The following is a 21,982-nucleotide window of genomic DNA, read 5'->3' as shown; positions in this document are numbered from 1 at the left end:
GCAATATTAGGGACGTGCATATCAGTATCGAAGCTGTCAGGAAGAGTGGCTGGACGACACAAATCGTGTAAGTACCGGATAGTTGGTAATTTATATGTCGTTAGCAATAGGGGGAACTCAACACGGAACCATAACTAAAACATGCATACACAGTGGCTAGTGTGTCTCCTAGACGAAGATGAAAACAGACTAAAAGGGGAAGCAGCAATAAATTACATCCGAAAAATAACAGCCGAATCTTTCCAAGGCAATGACGAGGTTGTATTTGAAGAAAAGAAGAACATGATAGAGATCCAGGTGGAAAAGGAGCTCGTACTGACAAATTTAAACCGGAAGAAAGCGGAAGGGAAAATTCCTAAGCGCACAGCCACAGGGCTAGACGACGTATACCCGTTAGGTTGATTAATGAACTAGGACCAAAAAGTAAGGAAGCTCTGGTGAAAGCAGTGGAAAAAACTTTAAAAAATAGACGAATACCAGGCAGTTGGCGGTAAAGTAAAATGAATTTAATGTGTAAATGTAAGGGGAGAAAGAATTCACTCGTATAGACCGTTGACCATTTCATCGTTAATCTACAGGCTAGCAATGCAGGCAATCAAATGAAAGCTTCAAGCATGGGCAGAGAATAATGGCATTTTGGGAGAACTTCAGGATGACTTCAGAATATATCTATATAGGCGTTTAGATAACTTATTTTTTCTTACTCAGTGTATTGAAATATCAAAAGTACAAAGCAGATCGTTATATGTGGCCTTTTTAGACATTACAGGAGCCTATGAGAACGTAGACCGCAACATTTTGTAGGATATTCTGAAAGTGGAAGGCTTAGGTGATGATTGTCCACAGCTTTTGAGAGAGATTTACCTAAAAAATGCTGTTTGCGTTGAATGGGAAGGGATGAGGCGCGAGGAGAAAGCTCATATCAACAAGGGACTGAGGCAGGGGTGCTGTTTATCCCCAATGCTGTTTATAATGTACATGGTGAGGATGGAGAGGGCGCTAGAATGAAGTAATATCGGCTTTAATCTCTTTCAGCTCAATGCCTTAACCAAAAGCATTCTTTTATTCTTATCCGTTTGTTTCATCGTGTTAGACTCGCATATTAATTATATTGAGTGTTTTGTTTTCCTTTCGCGTCAAATAAAGACCGAGCACGTTGTGCGCACATTTCGGTGTCCCTTTCTTGTCGCTGCGTGTTACGGTAACACACACAGCGAAGAAATATATGTGCACGCACTAAGTACCACGGCCTTAATTTCGAAAGAACGAAAGAAGCATGCCGTCAAAAGAAGATTGTAGAACCCGAATGTGGCCAATGAAAGCTCAGAGTCTGGCGTCGCACAACGCTTAGTAAGGAATATCGGCTCAGTTCCCGCAGTAACAATGGAATACGCGCACTGCCTCTGACCGTAGCACTCTTCACGACAACGCGGCCGGCGCGCGCCGCCGTAGCAGACGACGCAGGTCATGACTCCGCCCCTATAGCGTCTGCGCCTGCGCGAGCTGCTTCCGTCGCGCGACTCCAGCGCTCAGCGCATCGCCCCTTCCTCCGTGGCATCGCCGATGCAATGCGCTCCGAGTTTTCCCCTAAGTTTGAAACAGACTGTACTAATGAATTCCAGCGTGAACTCCAGGTGAACGTTTTTTGACATGTGCTTTGGAGCTCCATTTCTGCGGCGCCTGTACGTCTTACACCTATCAAGAGGTAAGTGACAGTTCATGGTGTCAACGTTTTTCTATTAGCAGCCCCGCAATCTTTTCGACTAAAGTGTCTTGTCTGCGTGTAATAGAATGGCGGGTATTGTAGTACATCCCCATCATTTGTAGAGACGGTAACATCAATCGGCGATTGACTATTGGGTGTGCTGCGTTCGGTCGCATCGTACAACTTTTCTGCAAACTTCCGAGCCTATACTATGTCGTATATTTCTGCGGAGCGCTGAGATGCGCCCAAGAAAAAATTTCTGAATTCGAAACTTTAGAACCGTTAACTCCTTCCATGTTGCCCACAGGATGGTTCCGCGAGAGTTGTCGGTTTGTCTCTCCCGAACAGTGGCGAATAATAAGGAAAGGAATATTAATGATAACTTCGATCCCGACACACACTGTCCAGAATATCCTTGCTTGAGCTTCGTTCGCGTTTTCTTTGCGTAACCGTGATTGCGAGAGCAATCAATCGTACAACCACGTAAGGTTGAAATAGCTCAAATTTTGTACGCATTTGTATCACGGTCCGGGCACTTGCACGTTAACGCTGCTGAATTTTAATACGTTTGTCTTTAGAACTACTGTTATTCGTACTGACAGTGCATGCACTATTCTTGGAATAACAAAACTTTCGAGCGACTTGTTAGACTTCTGCTTACTTACACGTGATCGGCTGGTGGTGACATCAAGACAAGTTTATTCCTCGGCTGTCTGTGACGAACGAAACGTTTGCGCCTACTTCCCGAGCAGCAGAAAGTCCCCGTTACATAATCGGTCCGGCGTCTCTGGCCGACTGCAAGACGGTTGGCCCGACCTCGGCACCCGATTTGGGGCCGGCATCGGCGATTGACACTGGCCTCACGTCTAACGACCATCGGCAAGTGACTTAGGCCCGAGCACTGTAGCCGCCGGCTCATTATTGTATAACTGTTGTTACACTGTGCAATTACCTTTGTTTTAGATGTCTTGCTGTGAAGCCGCTGCCAAGTGAAAGGGGGCTGCGGCTTTGGAACACTGCACGCGTGCCGACTAGGACCCAACATTCCGTAAGCACCGGTTTCAGGGTGTCTACCAACCGGGAAAACCGGGAATTCTCAGGGAATTTGAACAGTCTGGAAAAACTCAAGGAAAACTCAGGGAATTTGTGCTTCTATCGGGGAAAATTAGCTCTAACTTTATTGAAAGGGAACGAAAGTCGTGTTAATGCTGGCTCCAGTAACAGAGGAATCGCAACGAATCGTCATTGACGCCGTGTCATCGGCACGATGTATTGCCAGAGTAGTTAACGACCGATTTTCTAGACGCCCGATTTTTCGGACATGCCCGATAATTTGCACGGTTTTGCGGCACCACCACGTACTCCATATAGTCAATGTATATTGCCCTGACTGCAGGTCTGAAATGGCATTAATCAAAGCCGCCACCGCCGCTATTTTGATTATCTCGCCGCCTCGAACCGGCACTCTCGCAGGCAGATCCGCTGGCAGCCGTAACCACGACCGCGGCAACGTTAGGCCTATAGATGCTTCTATGTTCGCTATTAAGCTTCTTGCCGAGCGGTGCCGTGTTTTTCATTGAAATAATTCGCCGCTATCACCAATGGCACCGACTCCGCCTTTTTCATCCTCGCGATTGGCTTTGAAGCTCGCAGAGCACAGCGTGTTGCGTAATGCCAGTCTCCGAAAGTTAGCTTCGCCTCAGTATACTAGTGTTAGGCGGTGAAGCATAACAAGCGTGGGAAGGGGGCAATTGTCACGAGACACAGTATGTATTCCTTAATTACACATGCGTGCACCCCGTCTCCTGTCACAGTACAAGACCTGATATGCCTAATAAGCGTACTGGCAGGCCTTCAGAGCTTTTTCAGACGTGCCTGTGGTAATTTTAGCCCTTAAAGGCAGTTAAAGACATGCATTAATTTTTTTCAGACTGCCCGTTTTTTTTCGTTTTTTTTTTGCGGCCCCTCGGAATTTCGAAAAATGAAATGTTGACTGTACAACTGACCAAGGGGATGCTTCAGATGATCCATGTGGTGAAAGCGTGGTAGTAGGAGGATGAGAACAGAAAGGACCGATGCACTGAGGAATTAACGGGAAAGGAAGGGTGCCGCCGCCTTTTTGAAGGAGCTTGAGCTAAAAAAAACTAAGTGTTGGCTGACGCTGAGACACAGGTATCCCTCATCCAAACCAAAATAAATTGTTTAAGCAGTGAAACCCAACACTGAGATGTTGTGTACAGGCTGAGAGTACGTCAGGACAGTTCAGGTTGACTTCCCAGCTGCTGAGAGAGAACCTTAGTTGTGACAAAGTTCAGGTCCTCATACAGATGAACTTGCTATCAGTTGATAGAAATAGCTGATATTAAAAAATATTTACTTATGTATGCATCTCCTTTTCATTCGTATTTGAAAATGTTCGACTCAATTTGGAATGAGCTTTACCATTTCTTTCGCTGTGCATTTTACTAACACCTTCCTTCTGTTTTCTTTTTAAATAAAATAGATATTACTCCTTACTATTCAAACTGGATTAAGTCATTTTTTTTTGTTTCAGCATGCTTACTAGAGAGTGACAGCATCGGGCAATGTGGTGTCAGCCTGTCTTGACATAAAACAAAGTTCTGGCTCATTCAGGGAATTTCGCAAAGGTGCTCAGGGAAAACCTGGAAAACTCAGGGAATTTGGAAATGTCAACTTGGTAGACACCCTGGGTTTGCCTTTGGCCATCGGCTGGGTAATTGGTGTGTAATGAGGTTAGAAAAACAGAATGCTTATACAGAGCTGACTAATGGCCACGTCCTCTGCTACATAGGTCTTCGAGATAAAATAGAATATCGGGTAGGGTTTCTAATTCATAAGGACATGGCAAGCAATATCGATGAATTCTACAGTATGAGTATCCGTATAAATGTTTTCGGTTAATGTTTTTAATGGACCAATCCCTCTTGCAATATTGTCAAGCAGCTGAAGACCCACTTTTCTGTATCGCAAGTTTCTGGACTGTTATCATTGGTTGTGTCTGTTGTCATTGAACTTTGTGTAATCGCATTGTATGTGCGTCACAAATTGCGTAGTACTTTGTGGAAGGCATGAAGGCATCGGCAATGCAACTGGAACCTTTGACGAGTCATGTATGAAAGCCGATGCACTTGACCCACAGGTGACACTTCAATGATCAATGAGTGGGCACACCGCTATCATTGTGTTGAGTATCACTGGTTTTGCTGGGCACAGGTTTGCCCAGCGCATTGTGCCACTTTGGTTGTTCACAGTCACTGTGACAGTAATAATAAAAGGTTAGCAGTCATCTTAATAAATGTTATGAGCAGATATTGGTATGATCACATCGATTACAGCTAGTAGGAGCCTACTCTCCGACCTCCAGTGATGATAATATTTAATTAGAAATGAGAAAGGTCCAACCTTTCTGTACTGTAATCATGGGTGACATTAATGCAAAAGTGGGGGGAAATTGGCTGGGATAAAGGGCGACTGGCAGCTATGGCATCAATTCTAGAAATAGTAGACGAGACATGTTCGTAGAGTTCACGGGAAGAAATCAGCATCAAATTATGAATACCTTCTTCTGGAAGTGCAAAATACGAATTGGGCCTGGAAAAGCCCTTATGGAGAAAGGAGAGATGAAATAAATTTCATAATATGTGCCAACCATAGTGCAGTATGTAGAAGTGTTGGGTAGGGTAAATGGTAGCGATCATAGGTTAGAGAGGTGTAGGATTGTTCTCAATTTGAGGAGAGAAAGACCAAATTAGTTCAAGGGAAACAGGCCAACCAGCTTAGACACAGAGCAAATGTAGATTACAAGACTGGTAATTGGAGATCAATGGGAGAAGCTGCTTAGGGATATTAAACAGTGGCACATACTGAATGCCACTTACCCAGTGGCCTAACTCGGTGTCGAATTTTGGTGAAAAGCAGCACATAACTAATGTTACATGCTCAATGACCCAAGTTCGGACAGCGGTTGGTTTTGAACCCCGCTCCCTCAGCACAGCAGCCAGATGCTCTACCTATGTGACCATCAACTACACGGTGACCCAAGTTGGCACGAAAGAGGTTAGGTGCACGTACGTACGTACGTACGTACGTACGTACGTACGTACATACATACATACATACATACATACATACATACATACATACATACATACATACATACATACATACATACATACATACATACATACATACTGCTAACTGGGTTAAAGTCTTTAAAAAGGTAAAAAAATTAATTTGGCAAGCAATGTAATGGGTAGGGCACGTAACCGACGGTCTAGCAGGGTTACAGAATGAGTACCGATAGAATTGATGTGCGGTTATGGACAGCAGACTACTATGTATAGTGATGAAATAGAAAATTTGCAAGCACAGAATGGTATCAGCTGGCACAAGACATAGGGTGATTGTGGATCCTACAGTGGGCATTTAAATAGGTTGATAGCGATGACCTTAGGATCTTGCAACCACTTTCATTAGTTGGACTACACCAATAGCTATAGCATGTATGACATGAAAAGTGTCCATATGTTCTGTCGTAAGCCTTCCACAGAAAAAGAGGGTGCCCTGCTTTCTAGTATTCAACGTGGAATGTCCCTTGTAGCCCTTTAGGAGTCCTGCATCGAAAGTTTATTTCGTGTTCCATGACTATGCCTTGTACTCTGCCTCTGCATATTTTTCATTGTTGTATTTACCTCTTCTCGATGTAACAGGACTGCAATGATCCTAATTTTTTTGTGCAGGCCTCACAAATGCGGTGAGCCCAACTGATAGCATCACTGCCAAAATGGAATGCCCTGGCCCTTCCAAGATAGCCTGCCTGGTCGAGGTTGGCATGCAGTGCAGCTTGCCTCTGGTTGACAAGTCTGTCGAGTGCTTGTTCAAAGCAATGACTGAGTCTAGGAGTGTGCAGACTATGGAGACTCTGGATCAGTTAAGCTTGACTTCAGGTGGGTAGTGACCGGCACTTCTCTTATGTTAAGGCATTTTGCGTTTCTAGGCTTATAGCGAACATATGTGTCAGCAGACCTGACCGCCAGAGTGCCTGCCGAAGCGTCATCACGCCATATGAAGACAGATTCAGGTTGTTTACCAACCGGGAAAATGGGGAATTCTCAGGGATATCGAATAGTCTGGAAATACTCAGGGAAAGCTCAGGGAATTTGTCCTTCTATCAGGGAAATTTGCTGTAATTTTATTAAAAGGGAACGAAAGTCGTGGTTATGCTGGCTCGAGTAACAAAGAGGAATCGTAATGAATCTACTTTAACTCCTGGAGGAGGTGCCATTGTAAAGTCAACAACCGGCTTTCCAGACGCCTGATAATTCTGACAGCTTCGTGGGACCACCACGAGTGGGTCTAAAAATTATTCTGCAGAAAACTAAAGTAATGTTTAACAGCCTCGGAAGAGAACAGCAATTTACAATAGGCAGCGAGGCACTGGAAGTCGTAAGGGAATACATCTACCTACTTAGGGCAGGTAGTGACGGCGGATGCGGATCATGAGACGGAAATACTCAGAAGAATAAGAATGGGCTGGGGTGCGTTTGGCAGGCATTCTCAGATCATGAACAGCAGGTTGCCATTATCCCTCTAGAGAAAAGTGTATAATAGCTGTGTCTTAATTACCAGTACTCACCTACGGGGCAGAAACCTGGAGGCTTACGAAAAGGGTTCTACTCAAATTGAGGACGACGCAACGAGCTAATGGAAAGAAGAATGATAGGTGTAACGTTAAGGGATAAGAAAAGAGCAGATTGGGTGAGGGAACAAACGCGAGTTAATGACATCTTAGTTGAAATCAAGAAAAAGAAATGGGCATGGGCAGGACATGTAATGAGGAGGGAAGATAACCGATGGTCATTAAGGGTTACGGACTGGATTCGAAGGGAAGCGTAACAGGGGGTGGCAGAAAGTTAGGTGGGCGGATGAGATTAAGAAGTTTGCAGGGACGGCATGGCCACAATTAGTACATGACCGGGGTTGGAGAAATATAGGAGAGGCCTTTGCCCTGCAGTGGGCGTAACCAGGCTGATGATAATGATGACACCACGTACCCGAGCACACAAGGGTTGGACCCTCCCGCGTCTAACCGTGCACGGCTTAGCCGTGTCTGGGGAAAGGGGGATCCTGGGGGTTGAGCTGATGCTGGGTGTTTGGACCTTTAAGGCCCCCCGGCGGAGGCAACACACCCCTTTGCCCAGGTGAAAATTTCCAACTGGGAATGCAACTGGTTCCAGTTCAACTGGTTTATGGAACAATTCCCAGTTGGTCCCCATTGCAACTGGTCCCAGTTGATCCCCATTGCAACTGGTCCCAGTTGATCCCCATTGCAACTGGTCCCAGTTGATTCCCATTGCAACTGGTCCCAGTTGGCCCCTTTGCAACTGGTCCCAGTTGGTCCACATCGGAACAGGTTCCAGTTCCTATTGCAACTGGCATCGATTGTGCAATAGAGGTAGTGAGCCATGGCCAGCAGGAACCACTGGTAAACGTTTACACACAAGTGGGATTCAAGCTGGCCATAGCTTGTATGCTTTTTGTGGTTGCCATCGCGTGTCGCAAAGAACCAGCCGATTCAGTGAACTTTATGCAGCCTAAGCAGCTTGGTGTTGAAATTGGACATTTATTGGGACACTTGAGCTTGTGTTTAGCGATGAAACATCTTGAATGCTCCCTTGATGATCTTGCACACGTTTACACATTTCGTAACTCTTGCACATCACCATCTGAAAGAAATATTTATATGAATTCAGTAAAAAGGCAACCACTTCGTACAAGCAATTCTACTTATACATCATACAGACATACGTATCAGTAGTGTATGCACTTCTGCCACACGTTATAGGCAGAGCTACAGATACTTCTGTGTGCTATTCAAAGCACAAGTCTTGCACGACACTGGTTCGTATTGACACGTGAACTTTTCTCGGTAACTGCACTCACCCATAGGCCACTTAAGTTTATCGCTCTGCACAAGACGCACCTGCATGGCTGTAGCTTACTCGAATGCTATCGTTGACTATTTGTTGTGTATATATGTTATCGCTGAACCTAGAGCAATCAGATTGTATGCGCGACACGAACTGTGTAGTACTTTCTGGAAGTAATGCGGGCACCATCGTTTACGCCGGAACCTTCGGCAAGTTATGTGAAAAAAAAAAACCGACGCGTCTGACTCGCAGATAATGGGGCTCAAAAACAAGCACCAAGCTCGCAAGCATTGATGTGTACAAACGTCACGTAGTAGAACACTCGAGTCAACGACAATGTGCTGCAGTATTGACACCTTTGTGATAAAGAACCACTTGCACTCGAAACATAAATAAGTTCAATATATAATTACCTCCAAATGGCAGAATCAAGAGCAGGGAAAAGTGCGCACGTCAATCCAAACACGATGGGTCCACAAAGCCGCGTAGTCGGTGTTAAAACAGGTGTCATCCGTTGGCCTGTAATCATGCCGTCTTCCAAAGGTGAAAATGTCCAACACTAATACTACTTAAATGAGGTTACACAGGCAATGACACCACAGGTTCCTCTAGAAAAATCTTTTCAGCTGCGCACGCCTCGCTCCATGTCTTGCTCGAATAGCTTGCTGTTAATATGGCTGCCGAACTACGCCGCACGTTTACACAGTTTCGTATTTGTGATGAAGTTTCTCGCTATTAATAAATATTACGCTATCTATGTGAGGTAAGAATTTTATTTCACTTTTATTTGACATAATTTAAATTTATTGCTATATCATTATTATTGTTTGAGCCATAGAGGTTTCAGCCGATCATGAGAAGATACGCAACTAATGTTTCTTTTTTTTTCACAATGGCGGTTGTTGTGGTCATGGTACAGTGGTACAGTGGCTAGTCATGGTAGAGCACTGTCGGTGTAAGCATCATAATATTCTTTCACCGTGTGGAAGACTGTACTAGACTAGCCATGGACGCGTAGTAAGCGTGCGTTGTGTAGCTCTATGCGCTGCTCAGCATTTTCTTTTCCTTTTTCTCTCTTTTTTTGTCGTAGGGAAGTAATATCGCCGTGCTGCAAACACCAGTTGTTTCCACCAAATGCCATACAGCTCACTAGCGCTTAGCTAGGCAACGACGTCAGCGGCACAAAGTTGGTGCAACATTACCATAACACCGCGATGTCGGTCAGGCACGCAACGGTAACGTCATGAGACGAACCAAAATGCCTCATTAGACAACTAAAGACTAGGGCCAACATTCACAAATTTAGTGCGTTGAAACTAAAGCACGCGTACGTGTCAAGGCAATGTGCTCCACATTTACGCAAGAGGATCCTGCATGATTCAGTTATCCATATAAATAAATCTTGTGTCGGATAAAACCCATCTCTAATGTCGCACTCGTTGCAGCATATCGCTTAACTCAACTTTTTTATGTTAACAGTTGTACGAGTACAGATCCCAACTACTAACCAGTTGCTACTATACAACTGGACAAAGTTCCAGTTGGAATCCAAATAGAACCAGTTGCTTCGAGTACAGCTGGTTCAGGTTCCAGTTGGATCCCAACTGGGACCATTTGCTTCCAGTACAACTGGTAATGGTTCCAGTTGCGTTCCAGTTGCATACCAACTGGGACCATTTGCTCCCAGTACAACTGGAGATGGTTCCAGTTGGATCCCAACTGGAACCAGTTTCATCCCAGTTGGTTTCTAACTGGGACCAGTTGACCTGTAACTGGGACCGGTTGGTTTCCTACTGGAACCAGTTGTTCCCAGTTAATACCAGTTGGAACCAGTTGGATTCCAGTTGAATATTTTCACCTGGGTGGCCTCTGCTTCACATAGACGGCACCTCCAGGCTGACCCACCTGGGGGAAATTGGTAGTCGCCTTTTCCTGTCCTCTCCCCCGCAGGGGCGTCTGCGTCGGCAGGCGTTTGGTGTGTTGCGACACCACGTACCCGAGCACACGAGGGTTGGCCCCTCCCGCGTCTAACCGTGCGCGGCTTAGCCGTGTCTGGGGAAAGGGGGATCCGTGGGGTTGAGCTGATGCTGGGTGTGTGGACCTTTAAGGCCCCCCGGCGGAGGCAACACACCCCTTTGGCCTCTGCTTCACATAGACAGCACCTCCAGGCTGACCCACCTGGAGGGAATCGGCAGTCGCCTTTTCCTGTCCTCCTCTTCAATCTTTTGCTTTCTCTCTAGCTGTTCCTTCTTTCCTGTCTCCTTATCACTTCTCATTTCCGTATTCTGGGCGGCAAGGGTTAACCTGGTGTAATTATCCAAACTTGGGTATTTTATGTTAGGTTATAGCGGCGATGCAAGGCTGGCGTCTGCAGGTACTTTCCCGACCTTGTAGCGTCCCCTTGTTGGGCTTGGTGGTGGGTGGTCACCATCGCCGCCGAATTTCCAAACTTTGTATGGCAAACGCTTTTCCCCCACTACCTGATCACTCCCTGAAGAGGGGGCACACCGATCAACCTTTCAGCTTCTTTATGCAACCAAAACAGTCATTTCCGAAATACCACGTTGTTCACAGTCAACACGAAACTAAGACAGTCCGAATGATATCACCTTTTCTTGCAGCCAAATCCCTCACAGAAGCAATAGGCCCAGGTTATAAAGTAACAAGGATGTGAAGCGGTGATCTTCTTCTCGAAGTTCGCGACAAGCCACAGTACGAGAGACTCTCGAAACTTGTAGCGTTCGGGGACATTCCCATCTCAGTAGGCCCACACAGGACGATGAATACAGTGCGCGGGATCGCCTCGGAAGATGACCTTCTCAAACTTAGTGAAAGTGAATTACTAGAAGGATGGCAGGAACAGAATGTTGTCAAGGTGCAAAGAATTAAAATAAGACGAGATTGCAAAGAAATACTAACTAGGCACATTATCATAACTTTTGGAACCAGCATTCTTCCTGAATCAATCAAGACCGGTTACTGCAAGCTACGTGTCAGACCATACATTCCAAACCCGCGTCGATGTTTTAAGTGTCAGCGTTTTGGGCACGGGTCACAAACCTGCAGAGGGCGTGCGACTTGTGCCAAGTGTAGCTCCATCGAACACTCTTATGACGTTTGCAGTTCAGCAACTCACTGTGCCAACTGTGAAGGAGACCACCCTGCTTACTCAAGATCCTGCCCTTCGTGGAAAAAGGAAAAAAATAATAGAACTCAAAGTGAAACTAAATCTGACTTTCCCAGAGGCACGCAAGCGTTTCTTTTCCAACAATCGGAACAGTCCTTCCTACACCGATGTGGGGCGCCGGGGGGCAGCGCCACATCATTCGGCGCCCGCCCAAGTCACTCGGAGAGTGACGGCGGTCACGCCATCCGCCCCCCTGACTGGGACAGCCAGCGCTGTTCCGTCGCCCGCAAATGAGGGCCAGCAGACCTCTGGGCCTGTTGTACCCAGGGCCACTGCTCGTACAGATCGGCCCACTACTCTCGCGAAAGTGCCTGCTCCGCGGGCAGTATCCACCGCCTCAGACGAGGTGATGGATACAAGCACAAATCCGGCGTCTCAGACGCCCAAGGAACGGCGCAGCTCCCTCGAGCGCGCCGGGAAGAAAGAGAGCTCGTATCAAGGGGCCGGAAAAGGTCTCGTGAGCTTATATAATCTATATTTCTTAGACACGCAGCACAAAACACATAGATTATGGATACCCAGATAATACAATGGAATGTCAGGGGTTTACTCCACAACCTTGACACTATTAAGGAACTCTTAAATAAGTTTAATCCAAAGATGCTGTGTGTCCAAGAAACACATCTTAATCCTTCACACACGACCTTTCTCCGGCAGTATGCCATATACCGAAAAGACCGCAACGACGCTCTTGCCTCGTCTGGCGGTTTGGCAATAATTGTAGATAAGGGTGTTGCTTGCCGGCAATTGCAACTTAAAACCCCCCTAGAGGCAGTTGCAGTTTGTGCGATACTGTTTAATAAACTAGTAACGATTTCCTCAGTATACATCCCTCCGAACTGCCATCTTTCAAAAACAGAATTCCAAAGCTTTATTAATGAACTCGTCGAACCTTATATTGTCATCGGAGATTTCAGTGCACACAACACCCTTTGGGGAGGTTGTCGCTGTGATGCCAGGGGACGCCTAGTAGAAAGCCTCCTCTTCACTACAGGTGCATGTTATCTAAATAATAAAGAGCCTACATTCTATAGCGTGGCAAACAAAACATTTTCATCTATCGATTTGAGCATTGCATCTGGTACACTCGTTCCGTATTTAGAGTGGAACGTGCTTAAAAACCCATATGGGAGTGACCATTTTCCAATTATCATAAAATCAACAAAACATGATCAATGCTCCCCATGCGTCCCCCACTGGATAGTCGAGTCAGCCGACTGGAAACATTATAAAGAACTTACCCGCATGACCTGGGAAGACATCTCTGCACTTTCTATTGATGACGCCGTGGCATATCTGACAGCATTTATAGTTGATGCGGCGTCACTGTGTATCCCTGACTCAAATGATTCGCCCACTAGGCGACGTGTTCCCTGGTGGAATGCGGAGTGCAAAGAAGCTCGTAAAAATCAAAATAAGCCTTGGAGTCACCTTCACGAATCTCCAACTGCCGAGAATCTTATCAATTTCAAGAAAATAAAGTCACTAGGTAGAAGAACACGCCGCCAGGCCAAACGGGAAAGTTGGCAAAAATACATCAGTAGCATCAGTTCATATACAGACGAACGGAAAGCCTGGAATAGGGTCAACAAAATAAAAGGCCGTGAAACTCACTCTCTACCTTTAGTAAACACACAACGAGACACTATTGAGGACCAAGCTGATTCGCTAGGGGCACATTTCCAGTACATCTCGAGCTCATCCCAATACTCAGATACATTTCTAAGATATCAGTGACAATCGGACCGACAGCCTCTGAACCGGAAAGGAAATAAAAATGAACCTTGCAACCGGCCATTTAACATGGTGGAATTTCAGGCTGCATTGAACTGTTGCAATAAATCAGCTCCTGGAGGCGATCGAATAGTTTATGAGATGATAGAACACCTACACGCCGAAACACACAAAACACTACTATCACTCTTAATTCTATATTCTCTGCCAGTTACATTCCATCTGCCTGGAAGCAAGCAGTCGTCATTCCTATTCTCAAAGAGGGCAAGGATCCAACTTCGGTCTGCAGCTACAGGCCTATAGCCCTGACAAGCTGCCTATGCAAACTCTTTAAGAAACTGGCAAACAGACGCCTAATTCATTATCTTGAGAGCAACAAAATACTAGACCCCTTACAGTGTGGTTTTAGGGAGGGTAGATGTACGACAGATCACCTTGCCCGCATGGAGGCGAGTATCTGAGATGCCTTCGTGCACAAGCAGTTTTTATTAGTCGTATCTTTAGATATGGAAAAGGCATACGACACAACCTGGCGTTTTGGAATTCTTCGTGATCTGGCTTGTATGGGTGTCAAAGGCAATCTCTTGAACCTGATTCAAAGCTACCTCTAATCGTATGTTCAGTGTGAGGGTTGGTAAAGTACTATCTCGTCAGTTTACGCAGGAAACAGGTGTGCCACAAGGTGGTGTACTGAGCTGCACGCTCTTCATCGTAAAAATGAATTCCCTCTATAGCGTCATACCACGAACAATGTTTTATTCAGTGTATGTGGATGGCGTACAGATAGAATTTAAATCGTGCAATATTTCTATCTGTGAGCGACATATACAGCTTGGCCTAAACAAAATATCTAAGTGGGCTGACGAGAATGGATTCAAGTTAAACCCCCAAAAAAGCACATGCATTCTATTCTCTAAAAAGAAGTATATTACCTGACCCTGTTGTCCATCTTATGGACAACCGCTATCTGTCAGCCACGAACATAAATTTTTAGGAATCATCTTAGACTCTAAAGTAACATTTGTCCCTCACCTTAAGTATCTGAGAGAGAGAGATGTCTGAAGACAATGAACTTACTAAAGCTCTTGTCCCGCACATCTTGGGGAAGTGACAGGAGATGCCGTTTGAACCTCTACAAAAGCCTTATATGGTCCCGCCTCGACCATGGAGCAATAGTATATAGCTCTGCTGCGCCTAGTGCTTTAAAGATGCTAGATCCCATTCACCACATGGGTATATGCCTGGCTACAGGCACTTATAGGACAAGTCCCGTAGAAAGCTTGTATGTGGAGTGTAATGAATGGTCATTACATCTCCAAAGGACGTATTTAACCTTTTCCTATGCCCTCAAGGTTAAATCAGACGTTCAGCATCCATGTCACTCATCTATTCAAGAAGTGTCTACAGCCACATTATTTCGTAACCGCCCAGCTATTAGACCTCCGTTGAGCCTTCGTTTGACAACACTGGCAGAACAAACAGGTGTCTTAGTCCCAGAGAATGTCCTAATGGCACCCACTCGCCTGCTCCCACCATGGGAATGGCAGACCATTAAATGCGACGTCTCTTTCGTAGAAATATCTAAGAGGGCACCAGAAGCACATATACAATTCCATTTTCGTGAACTTCAGGAGAAGTACTCCTGTGCAGAATATTATACAGACGCTTCTAAGTCCTCTAAAGGTGTTTCCTACGCAGCTCTGGGACCTTCATTTTCAGTATCCGGAGCACTAAATCCACACACAAGTATATTTACAGCTGAAGCCTATGCTATACTCTCGGCTGTTCAAAACATAAGGCTCACAAAACTTGCTAGGGTTATTGTATTTACAGATTCATTAAGTGTAGTCAGAGCCCTACTTAGACCAAGAAAATATAAAAACTCACTTTTTAGTGAGCTGTACAGTCTGTTGTGCTACCTATATATGTGCAATCAAGTGATTGTGATATGCTGGGTACCTGGTCACAAAGGTATAAAAGGCAACGAAGCTGCTGACGAAAGCGCTGGGTCAGTAACTTTTAGCGATGCAGATTCAAATATCCCCATCCCTGCCACAGACCTAAAGCCTTTTCTACGCAGTAAATTGCGGAATCATTGGCAAGGCGAATGGGATAAACAAGCAATGAATAAGCTTCACATAATAAAACCAAAACTGGGGAACTGGATAAATGGGAAAATAGCAAGGTACAAGGAAGTACTTCTCTGCTGATTAAGTATAGGCCACACATACGGCACCCACTCTTATCTCTTGACTGGGGGAGATCCTCCAACTTGTGTTAAGTGCGGCAATAATCTCACTGTCCTCCATGCTCTTATTCAGTGCCCTGCAATAGAAACAGAGAGGAAAAAGTATTGCCCTGCTGCATATCGCGAGAATTTACTCCTTCACCCTGCATTTTTTCTTAGCGATGAACCGCTTTTTAATCTGCTAACAGTCTTAGAGTTTTTAGCCGAAACGGGCGCCCTGAAAATCATCTGGCCAGGCAACTTTTAAGCACACGACTAACAGCCCTGCATTCAAGGGCTCTCTTGAAACTCTGGTGTAGTGTTATGGTTTTATTGCATCATCTTTTAACGAAAGCCCATTGCCATAGCCCACATCACATCCTAGTCACCGTCATTATTTTAGCACCTACATATTGCACTCCACTTACAGCGTAAGTTTTTTAGGCCCTTTTACAGCCATATCACATTTACCATGATGAGTTCATTGTGCATGTCATCCACAATACATCGTCAACATTACCACCTGTCATGGCGCTCTTTGGTCAAACCTGGCCCTTGCGCCATAAAACACCACACATCATCATCACATGGTAAAATTGAGAAATAAATTTCTATTATATGCAGGTGTGTACAGCATGTTGTGTGATGCCTTCCCCTGCTAGTTTGTTAAAATGCATTGTGCTTTGCAAAAGGAGTGGTTTGCAGCATTCCTTGTCAGTTCCAGCAATCATTTGCCACTATTCTGGGCTGGCAGAGCACAAGGAGCAGAGTGGGTGTCAAATTTTTTTCACTTTGAACAAAACTGCGATTGAAGATGTCAACTTTCTTACGCTTATAAGGATGGCACTGAGAAAATCCCAGGTTAGCAAGTAGTCTTCTCGGTTGAAGAACGGCTAGGTGACTCACGGAGAAGTTACCTTATTTTGGCGTGTATAACCCATACCAAAAATTGCAAAAATTTCTCAGTAAGGTCGGGATTTGGGTGCGGATCATAGGACTTTCGATTTGAGGTCTAGCTTCATGTCAGCACAGTGTGCGCTGCCACAGAGCCACACTTCAGGGCAAATTTCTCAATTACTGAAACTTTCGTTATCTCCTGGGGAACCCCACTGTCTTTCAAGCCCTCTGTGTTGAATCTCCCTTCTCCCCTTGTGCATTGTTAGTCATGCTCTTCCTCTGTACAGGTCGTCATTTTGTGTTTACCACTTCACGAATAGTGTACACGGCACCGGCAAAGTAAAACTTTGATCATGATAAGCTGTGCTCAGCGGCCCAGCAGCGTCTCTGAATATGGTGGAACAGTCACTGGCTGAAGATATGGCATGGACCAGTCGTTTATCCCCAAATGAATACTGTTTCTACAAATGTCTGAGAGTTGTATACAGTTATTTTTGCGGGTTATATGTGCATGATTTTCTTTCTTTCTGGGCTGTTCTGAAAGCATTGCGGAACATTTCCAGTGCACACATAAACATGGACGAGCAAAGAAGGATAACAAGAACCGGCATCCTTGTTGTCTTTCTCTGCTCGTTTGTGTTTTTTTGTGCGCTATAACAATGTTAACGTAATGCTCTTCACAACTACTAGCCCAGCTGTGCACACTTCACTCTTCAGAAAGAGACAGCCAGTTTTACATGTTGCTGGGTTATATGGGGAAAAATACTATATTTTCCAGCTGGCTCCTTGCAGTCTCAACTCGGGAAAATGTTGCCAAGGTTCAGGGTGTGATCAAGAAACCCCCTGATGAAATCTCTTATGCGACAAATGGTTGTGCCAGCAAATTTTAAAAAGTTTTTCAAGTGCCATATGTGGCCTCTGGGCTTTGAGTGCTCATTGAAGTTGGACAGAGCAAGCTGGCTCAAAGCATTTTAAACTGTTCTCTAAGGGTCGTAGAAATCCATGAAAGTCTTCGAACACTCCACATTCTATCACTTTGTTATTTTTTGCCTTTCTGAAAAAATAATTTTTATTGGTGACCTTCACAAACAGGGTCATGAGGCATTCAGATGCTGAAATATTGAGTAAATTAAAGAAAGGCTTGGGAGTTCTTGTTTCATCATACTTGAAATTGCCCTCAAGATCTTGTAAATGAATAAAGAAAAGAGAGCCATTCATTAAATTTAGCGTCTGTCTTCTTTCTTAGTGTTCATTAATATCTTTTACTTTTGTTTTATTTGTGCAGCATCCAGGCCTTGTATTTCTCCATCAACTGCCAAATGTGACAACTCAAAGCAAGGATGCCTCCACCGATGTGACTTATGTGACTATAAGACTGACAAACTGTCCTGTCTAGAAACACATGGCAGCATTCATACGGGCAAGAAGCCATTTGAGTGCCCTTCATGCTCTCGGAGCTTCACGCGAAAGGCAGAGCTGAAATCCCACCTGCGCACCCACACGGGAGAGAAGACATTTCAGTGCTCTTTGTGCTTTCAGAGCTTCTCAAAGAAGGCAGAGCTGAAATTCCACCTGTACACCCACACAGGCGAGAAGCCATTTAAGTGCACTTCATGCTCTCAGAGCTTCATGCGAAAGATCCACCTGAAAAAGCACCTGCGCACTCACGCATGCGAGAAGCCATTTCATTGCCCTTCATGCTCTCGGAGCTTCATACGAAAGACCTACCTGAACAAGCACCTTCGCACTCACACTGGCGAGAAGCCATTTCAGTGCCCTTCGTGCTCTCGGTGCTTCTCACAAAAGACCTACCTGAAACGGCACCTTCGCACTCACACGGGAGAGAAGCCATTTCAGTGCTCTTCGTGCTTTCAGAGCTTCTCAAAGAAGGCAAAGCTGAAATCCCACCTGTACGCCCACGCAGGCGAGAAGCCATTTGAGTGCTCTTCGTGCTCTCGAAGCTTCACGCGAAAGGCAAAGCTGAAATCCCACCTTCGCACTCACACGGGAGAGAAGCCATTTCAGTGCTCTTTGTGCTTTCAGAGCTTCTCCTCAAAGAAGGTAGAGCTGAAATTCCACCTGTACGCCCACACAGGCGAGAAGTCATTTAAGTGCCCTTCATGCTCTGAGAGCTTCATGCGAAAGATCCACCTGAAAAAGCACCTGCGCACTCATGCATGCGAGGAGCCATTTCATTGCCCTTCGTGCTCTCGGAGGTTCATACGAAAGATCGACCTGGAAATGCACCTATGCACTCACACAGGTGAGAAGCCATTTCAGTGCCCTTCGTGCTCTCGGTGCTTCCCACAAAAGACATACCGGAACGAACACCTTCGCACTCACACAGGCGAGAAGCCATTTGAGTGCCCTTTATGCTCTCGGAGCTTCATGCGAAAGAGATACCTGAACAGGCACCTTCGCGCTCACACAGGCGAGAAGCCATTTGAGTGCCCTTTATGCTCTCGGAGCTTCATGCGAAAGAGATACCTGAACAGGCACCTTCGCACTCACACAGGCGAGATGCCATTTGAGTGCCCTTCATGCTCTCGGAGCTTCAGGCAAAAGATCCACCTGAAAAGCCACCTGCGCACTCACAGGCAAGAAGCCATTTCAGTGCCCTTGGAGTTTCTCACGAAAGACCCATGTGAAAAGGCACCTCCGCATTCACACAGGCAAGAAGCCATTTCAGAGCCCTTCGTGCCTTCGGAGCTTTCCACTAAAGACCCACCTGAAATGCCACCTCACACTCACACAGGTGAGAAGCCATAGCAGTGCCCTTCCTCTGAAAGCTTCTCACGAACGACCTCCCTGAAAGAGTGCCTGCGCACCCACGCAGGTGAGACGCCATTTCAATTCCCCTGATGCCTTCAGAGCTTCTCGCAAAAGGGCAACCTTATGAAATGCGCACCTACACAGGTCAGAAGTGATATCTGTGCCCTTTATGCCTTCAGAGCTTCTCATTGAAGCGTGCCATCAAGATACAGCAGCGCGTTCATACAGGTGACCGAACATGCAATTGCAGCTTTTGCTCCATGTCCTTTATGCAGTCTCATCACTTGAGGAGACATAAGAAAGCACAGCGTCATGATACTGTAGGCCAAGGCAATAACCATGTTGATCTAGATTCCGAATTAAAATCCACAGATGTACAGCATGTTGCATAGTGCTCTACTGCAATGGTAACACAAGTGTCTGCATTTGCTCCTAAAGGGGCCTGAAACACTTTTTGGGTCACCATATTTGCGCTAAATGTTTTTGCGGCATGTCATAGGACATAGAGCAAAACAAATTCTAAAAACTGACGCACACAAAGCCGTTATAGCTGAGAAAAAGAACATAGTTAAACCTTTATATATTGATAGTAAAATCAGCAATTTGCTTTGTTATATTGCGACTTTTCATTCTTTGAAAAATATTGAATATTTGTTCCGATCTCAAAAATTACTGTTTGCATGTGCCTAAAAAACATGTACTGTATTTATTCGAATCTAAGTAGATATATTTTTTCAGATAATCATACAAAACACTAAGGTTTGCTTATATTCGAGGAATGTTAAAAACTCGCCAGTTTTTAATTAAAATTGATAGATGCATAGCTAGCAGTATCTCGAAAAGTCAGCATTACAGCCACTAGATTCCGCTCCAGTAGCCAATTAAAGTACATAAGCAACGTCACCATTTTGAGCTGTGTTGTATTGGCATGCGGCATGGCATTGTTGTAATGGCACCAAGCAGGCGATGCCACTATTGTGTGATTTCAAACGAAAAGTTGTGCTAGCTGCATAGGCATTGCCAAACATTCAAATTGGGCAGGACTTCAGCATCGATGAGAAAAACGTCCCTTCATTGGAGGGGGCAATGGGGGGTTTCTGTGTGCGCTGCAACGAGGATGGAATTTCAGGACCACATCAGCAATGACGACGTACAAGAGCTCAGCTTGTTCATTTTCAATAAATGTTGTTTTCATTTTGTGAACGCTGTCACTTTTTTGTTCAGCCTACTTCTTTCTTTTCCGGACTTTTCAGGGGTCGGCTTATCGGAGCCAGCCTAGATTGAAGTTACTACGGTATGTTCATTGTTATATTTATTATTATAGTATAAATGTCTGAATGATCTGCTTTCTAAGTTGTGTATTTTGGTTCTGTGGTTTTCAGTATTATCTTTTGGTATATATGAACTTCTGTTAGACCCATTCATGTATGTGTTGCCTCTAAATTCTGGTATACACGGGTCATCCTCAAGACTCTCTTAATCTTCTATTCGCATTTCTTTTTTTTTTACTTATGGGTACTTTTTTAGAGCAATTGATTGTTCAATAACTTAGCTTCTCACTGTCTCTTTCATCAGAGCACCAAATAAATGCCTTTGAATTATGAGTATTCAGTGTCCTTGATATTTTAGTACTTTAATGACAGCATATAGTCATGTTAGCATTTTATTGTATCGGGGTTGCAAGACATGTTGAGTAATGGTAGTTGGAAGTTCACTATTAGTGCAGAAGGCACTTGTTATCACTAATATACATGAGTAATTTAAGTCTTCAGTCAAATGTCAAGTCCCCCACGCCTATTTCATTTCTACATTTTATATCAAATCTATCGGCATTTGTACAAGCACTGGTATGACACACGTCTGTAGAAATATTTGTATAAAATTTACATTTTGAATCTAGCATAGAATGACGTCTAAGCTGTATAATACATATGTGCACAGAAGGCAAGAAATTGGCCCAGTCATGTTTATCGACATTTATGAACATTCTTGGTAAATTGAAGTTGTGGTGGTGTCATATAAGAAATTTCCTCACCAACAAAGTTTTGATCATGGCATGTTCTTAAGATAATAAATAAGAGAATTAACTGTTTCTATTGTAATTGTGTTTGTAAATATTGGATGCTTTTGAATAGGCACTACATGAAGGCAAATATTTTCTCCCCGTAGGGTCGTCTGTATGAGCAGGCATTTGGTGTGTTGCGACAACGCGTACCCAAGTGCACGACACTTGGATCCTCCCACGACTAACCGTGCATCGCTTAGCCGTGTCCGAGGAAACGGGGATCCTGGGGGTTGAGCCGATGCCGTGCGTTTTGACCTTTATTAGCCCTGAGAACGACCTAGAGGGGCGCTGCTAGCGCCGCTCGCGTGACGTCAGGGCACGCACTCGTGCCTGTTGCAGTTCGGGCGGTGTCCGGACGCCTTCTGCCGAGCTTCCGTTTGTTCGCTCTCGTTCCCAATGCTTGTATGCTTATGGCGGGCCTCTCAGATATATATTTTCGATGTCT

The 21,982-nt window shown here is 45.0% G+C and overlaps 1 protein-coding gene across 5 annotated transcripts; it reads left to right on the top strand.

Moving 5' to 3' along the window:
• Window positions 1-1,521: 1,521 nt before the first annotated feature.
• Window positions 1,522-21,768, top strand: LOC135912872 (oocyte zinc finger protein XlCOF6-like). 5 transcript variants are annotated; one of them, XR_010567809.1, is made up of 5 exons: window positions 1,522-1,705; window positions 6,466-6,672; window positions 17,986-19,536; window positions 20,726-20,766; window positions 21,642-21,768. XR_010567809.1 is itself a non-coding variant. In XM_070522920.1 (5 exons), the coding sequence occupies exons 4-5, from the start codon at window positions 6,510-6,512 to the stop codon at window positions 19,467-19,469; spliced, it is 1,647 nt and encodes a 548-aa protein (XP_070379021.1). In that variant the 5' UTR covers window positions 1,570-1,705; window positions 2,458-2,584; window positions 2,669-2,753; window positions 6,466-6,509; the 3' UTR covers window positions 19,470-20,683. The 5 variants fall into 5 exon arrangements, 4 of the variants coding, with proteins under 4 accessions (XP_065301517.1, XP_070379021.1, XP_065301518.1 ...); XM_070522920.1 differs by lacking the exons at window positions 20,726-20,766; window positions 21,642-21,768 and adding exons at window positions 2,458-2,584; window positions 2,669-2,753 and having other exon boundaries at window positions 1,570-1,705; window positions 17,986-20,683; XM_070522921.1 differs by lacking the exons at window positions 20,726-20,766; window positions 21,642-21,768 and adding exons at window positions 2,455-2,584; window positions 2,669-2,753 and having other exon boundaries at window positions 1,600-1,705; window positions 17,986-20,683.
• Window positions 21,769-21,982: the final 214 nt, after the last annotated feature.

This window comes from Dermacentor albipictus, chromosome 8 (genome assembly GCF_038994185.2).
Source record: "Dermacentor albipictus isolate Rhodes 1998 colony chromosome 8, USDA_Dalb.pri_finalv2, whole genome shotgun sequence".
In the NCBI taxonomy this organism is placed as follows: domain Eukaryota; kingdom Metazoa; phylum Arthropoda; class Arachnida; order Ixodida; family Ixodidae; genus Dermacentor; species Dermacentor albipictus.
Note: the sequence above shows the minus strand (reverse complement) of the source record. Positions and strands in the feature narration are given on the sequence as shown.

What these genes read in the sequence shown, in the direction of transcription:
- LOC135912872 (XM_065445445.1), top strand. Translation starts at nt 1,651, where the DNA reads ATGTGCTTTGGAGCTCCATTTCTGCGGCGCCTGTACGTCTTACACCTA. An exon ending in CGTCTTACACCTATCAAGAG is followed by an intron (nt 1,706 to 6,465) that starts GTAAGTGACAGT and finishes TTTTTTGTGCAG; the next exon opens with GCCTCACAAATGCGGTGAGC. An exon ending in TCAGTTAAGCTTGACTTCAG is followed by an intron (nt 6,673 to 17,985) that starts GTGGGTAGTGAC and finishes TTATTTGTGCAG; the next exon opens with CATCCAGGCCTTGTATTTCT.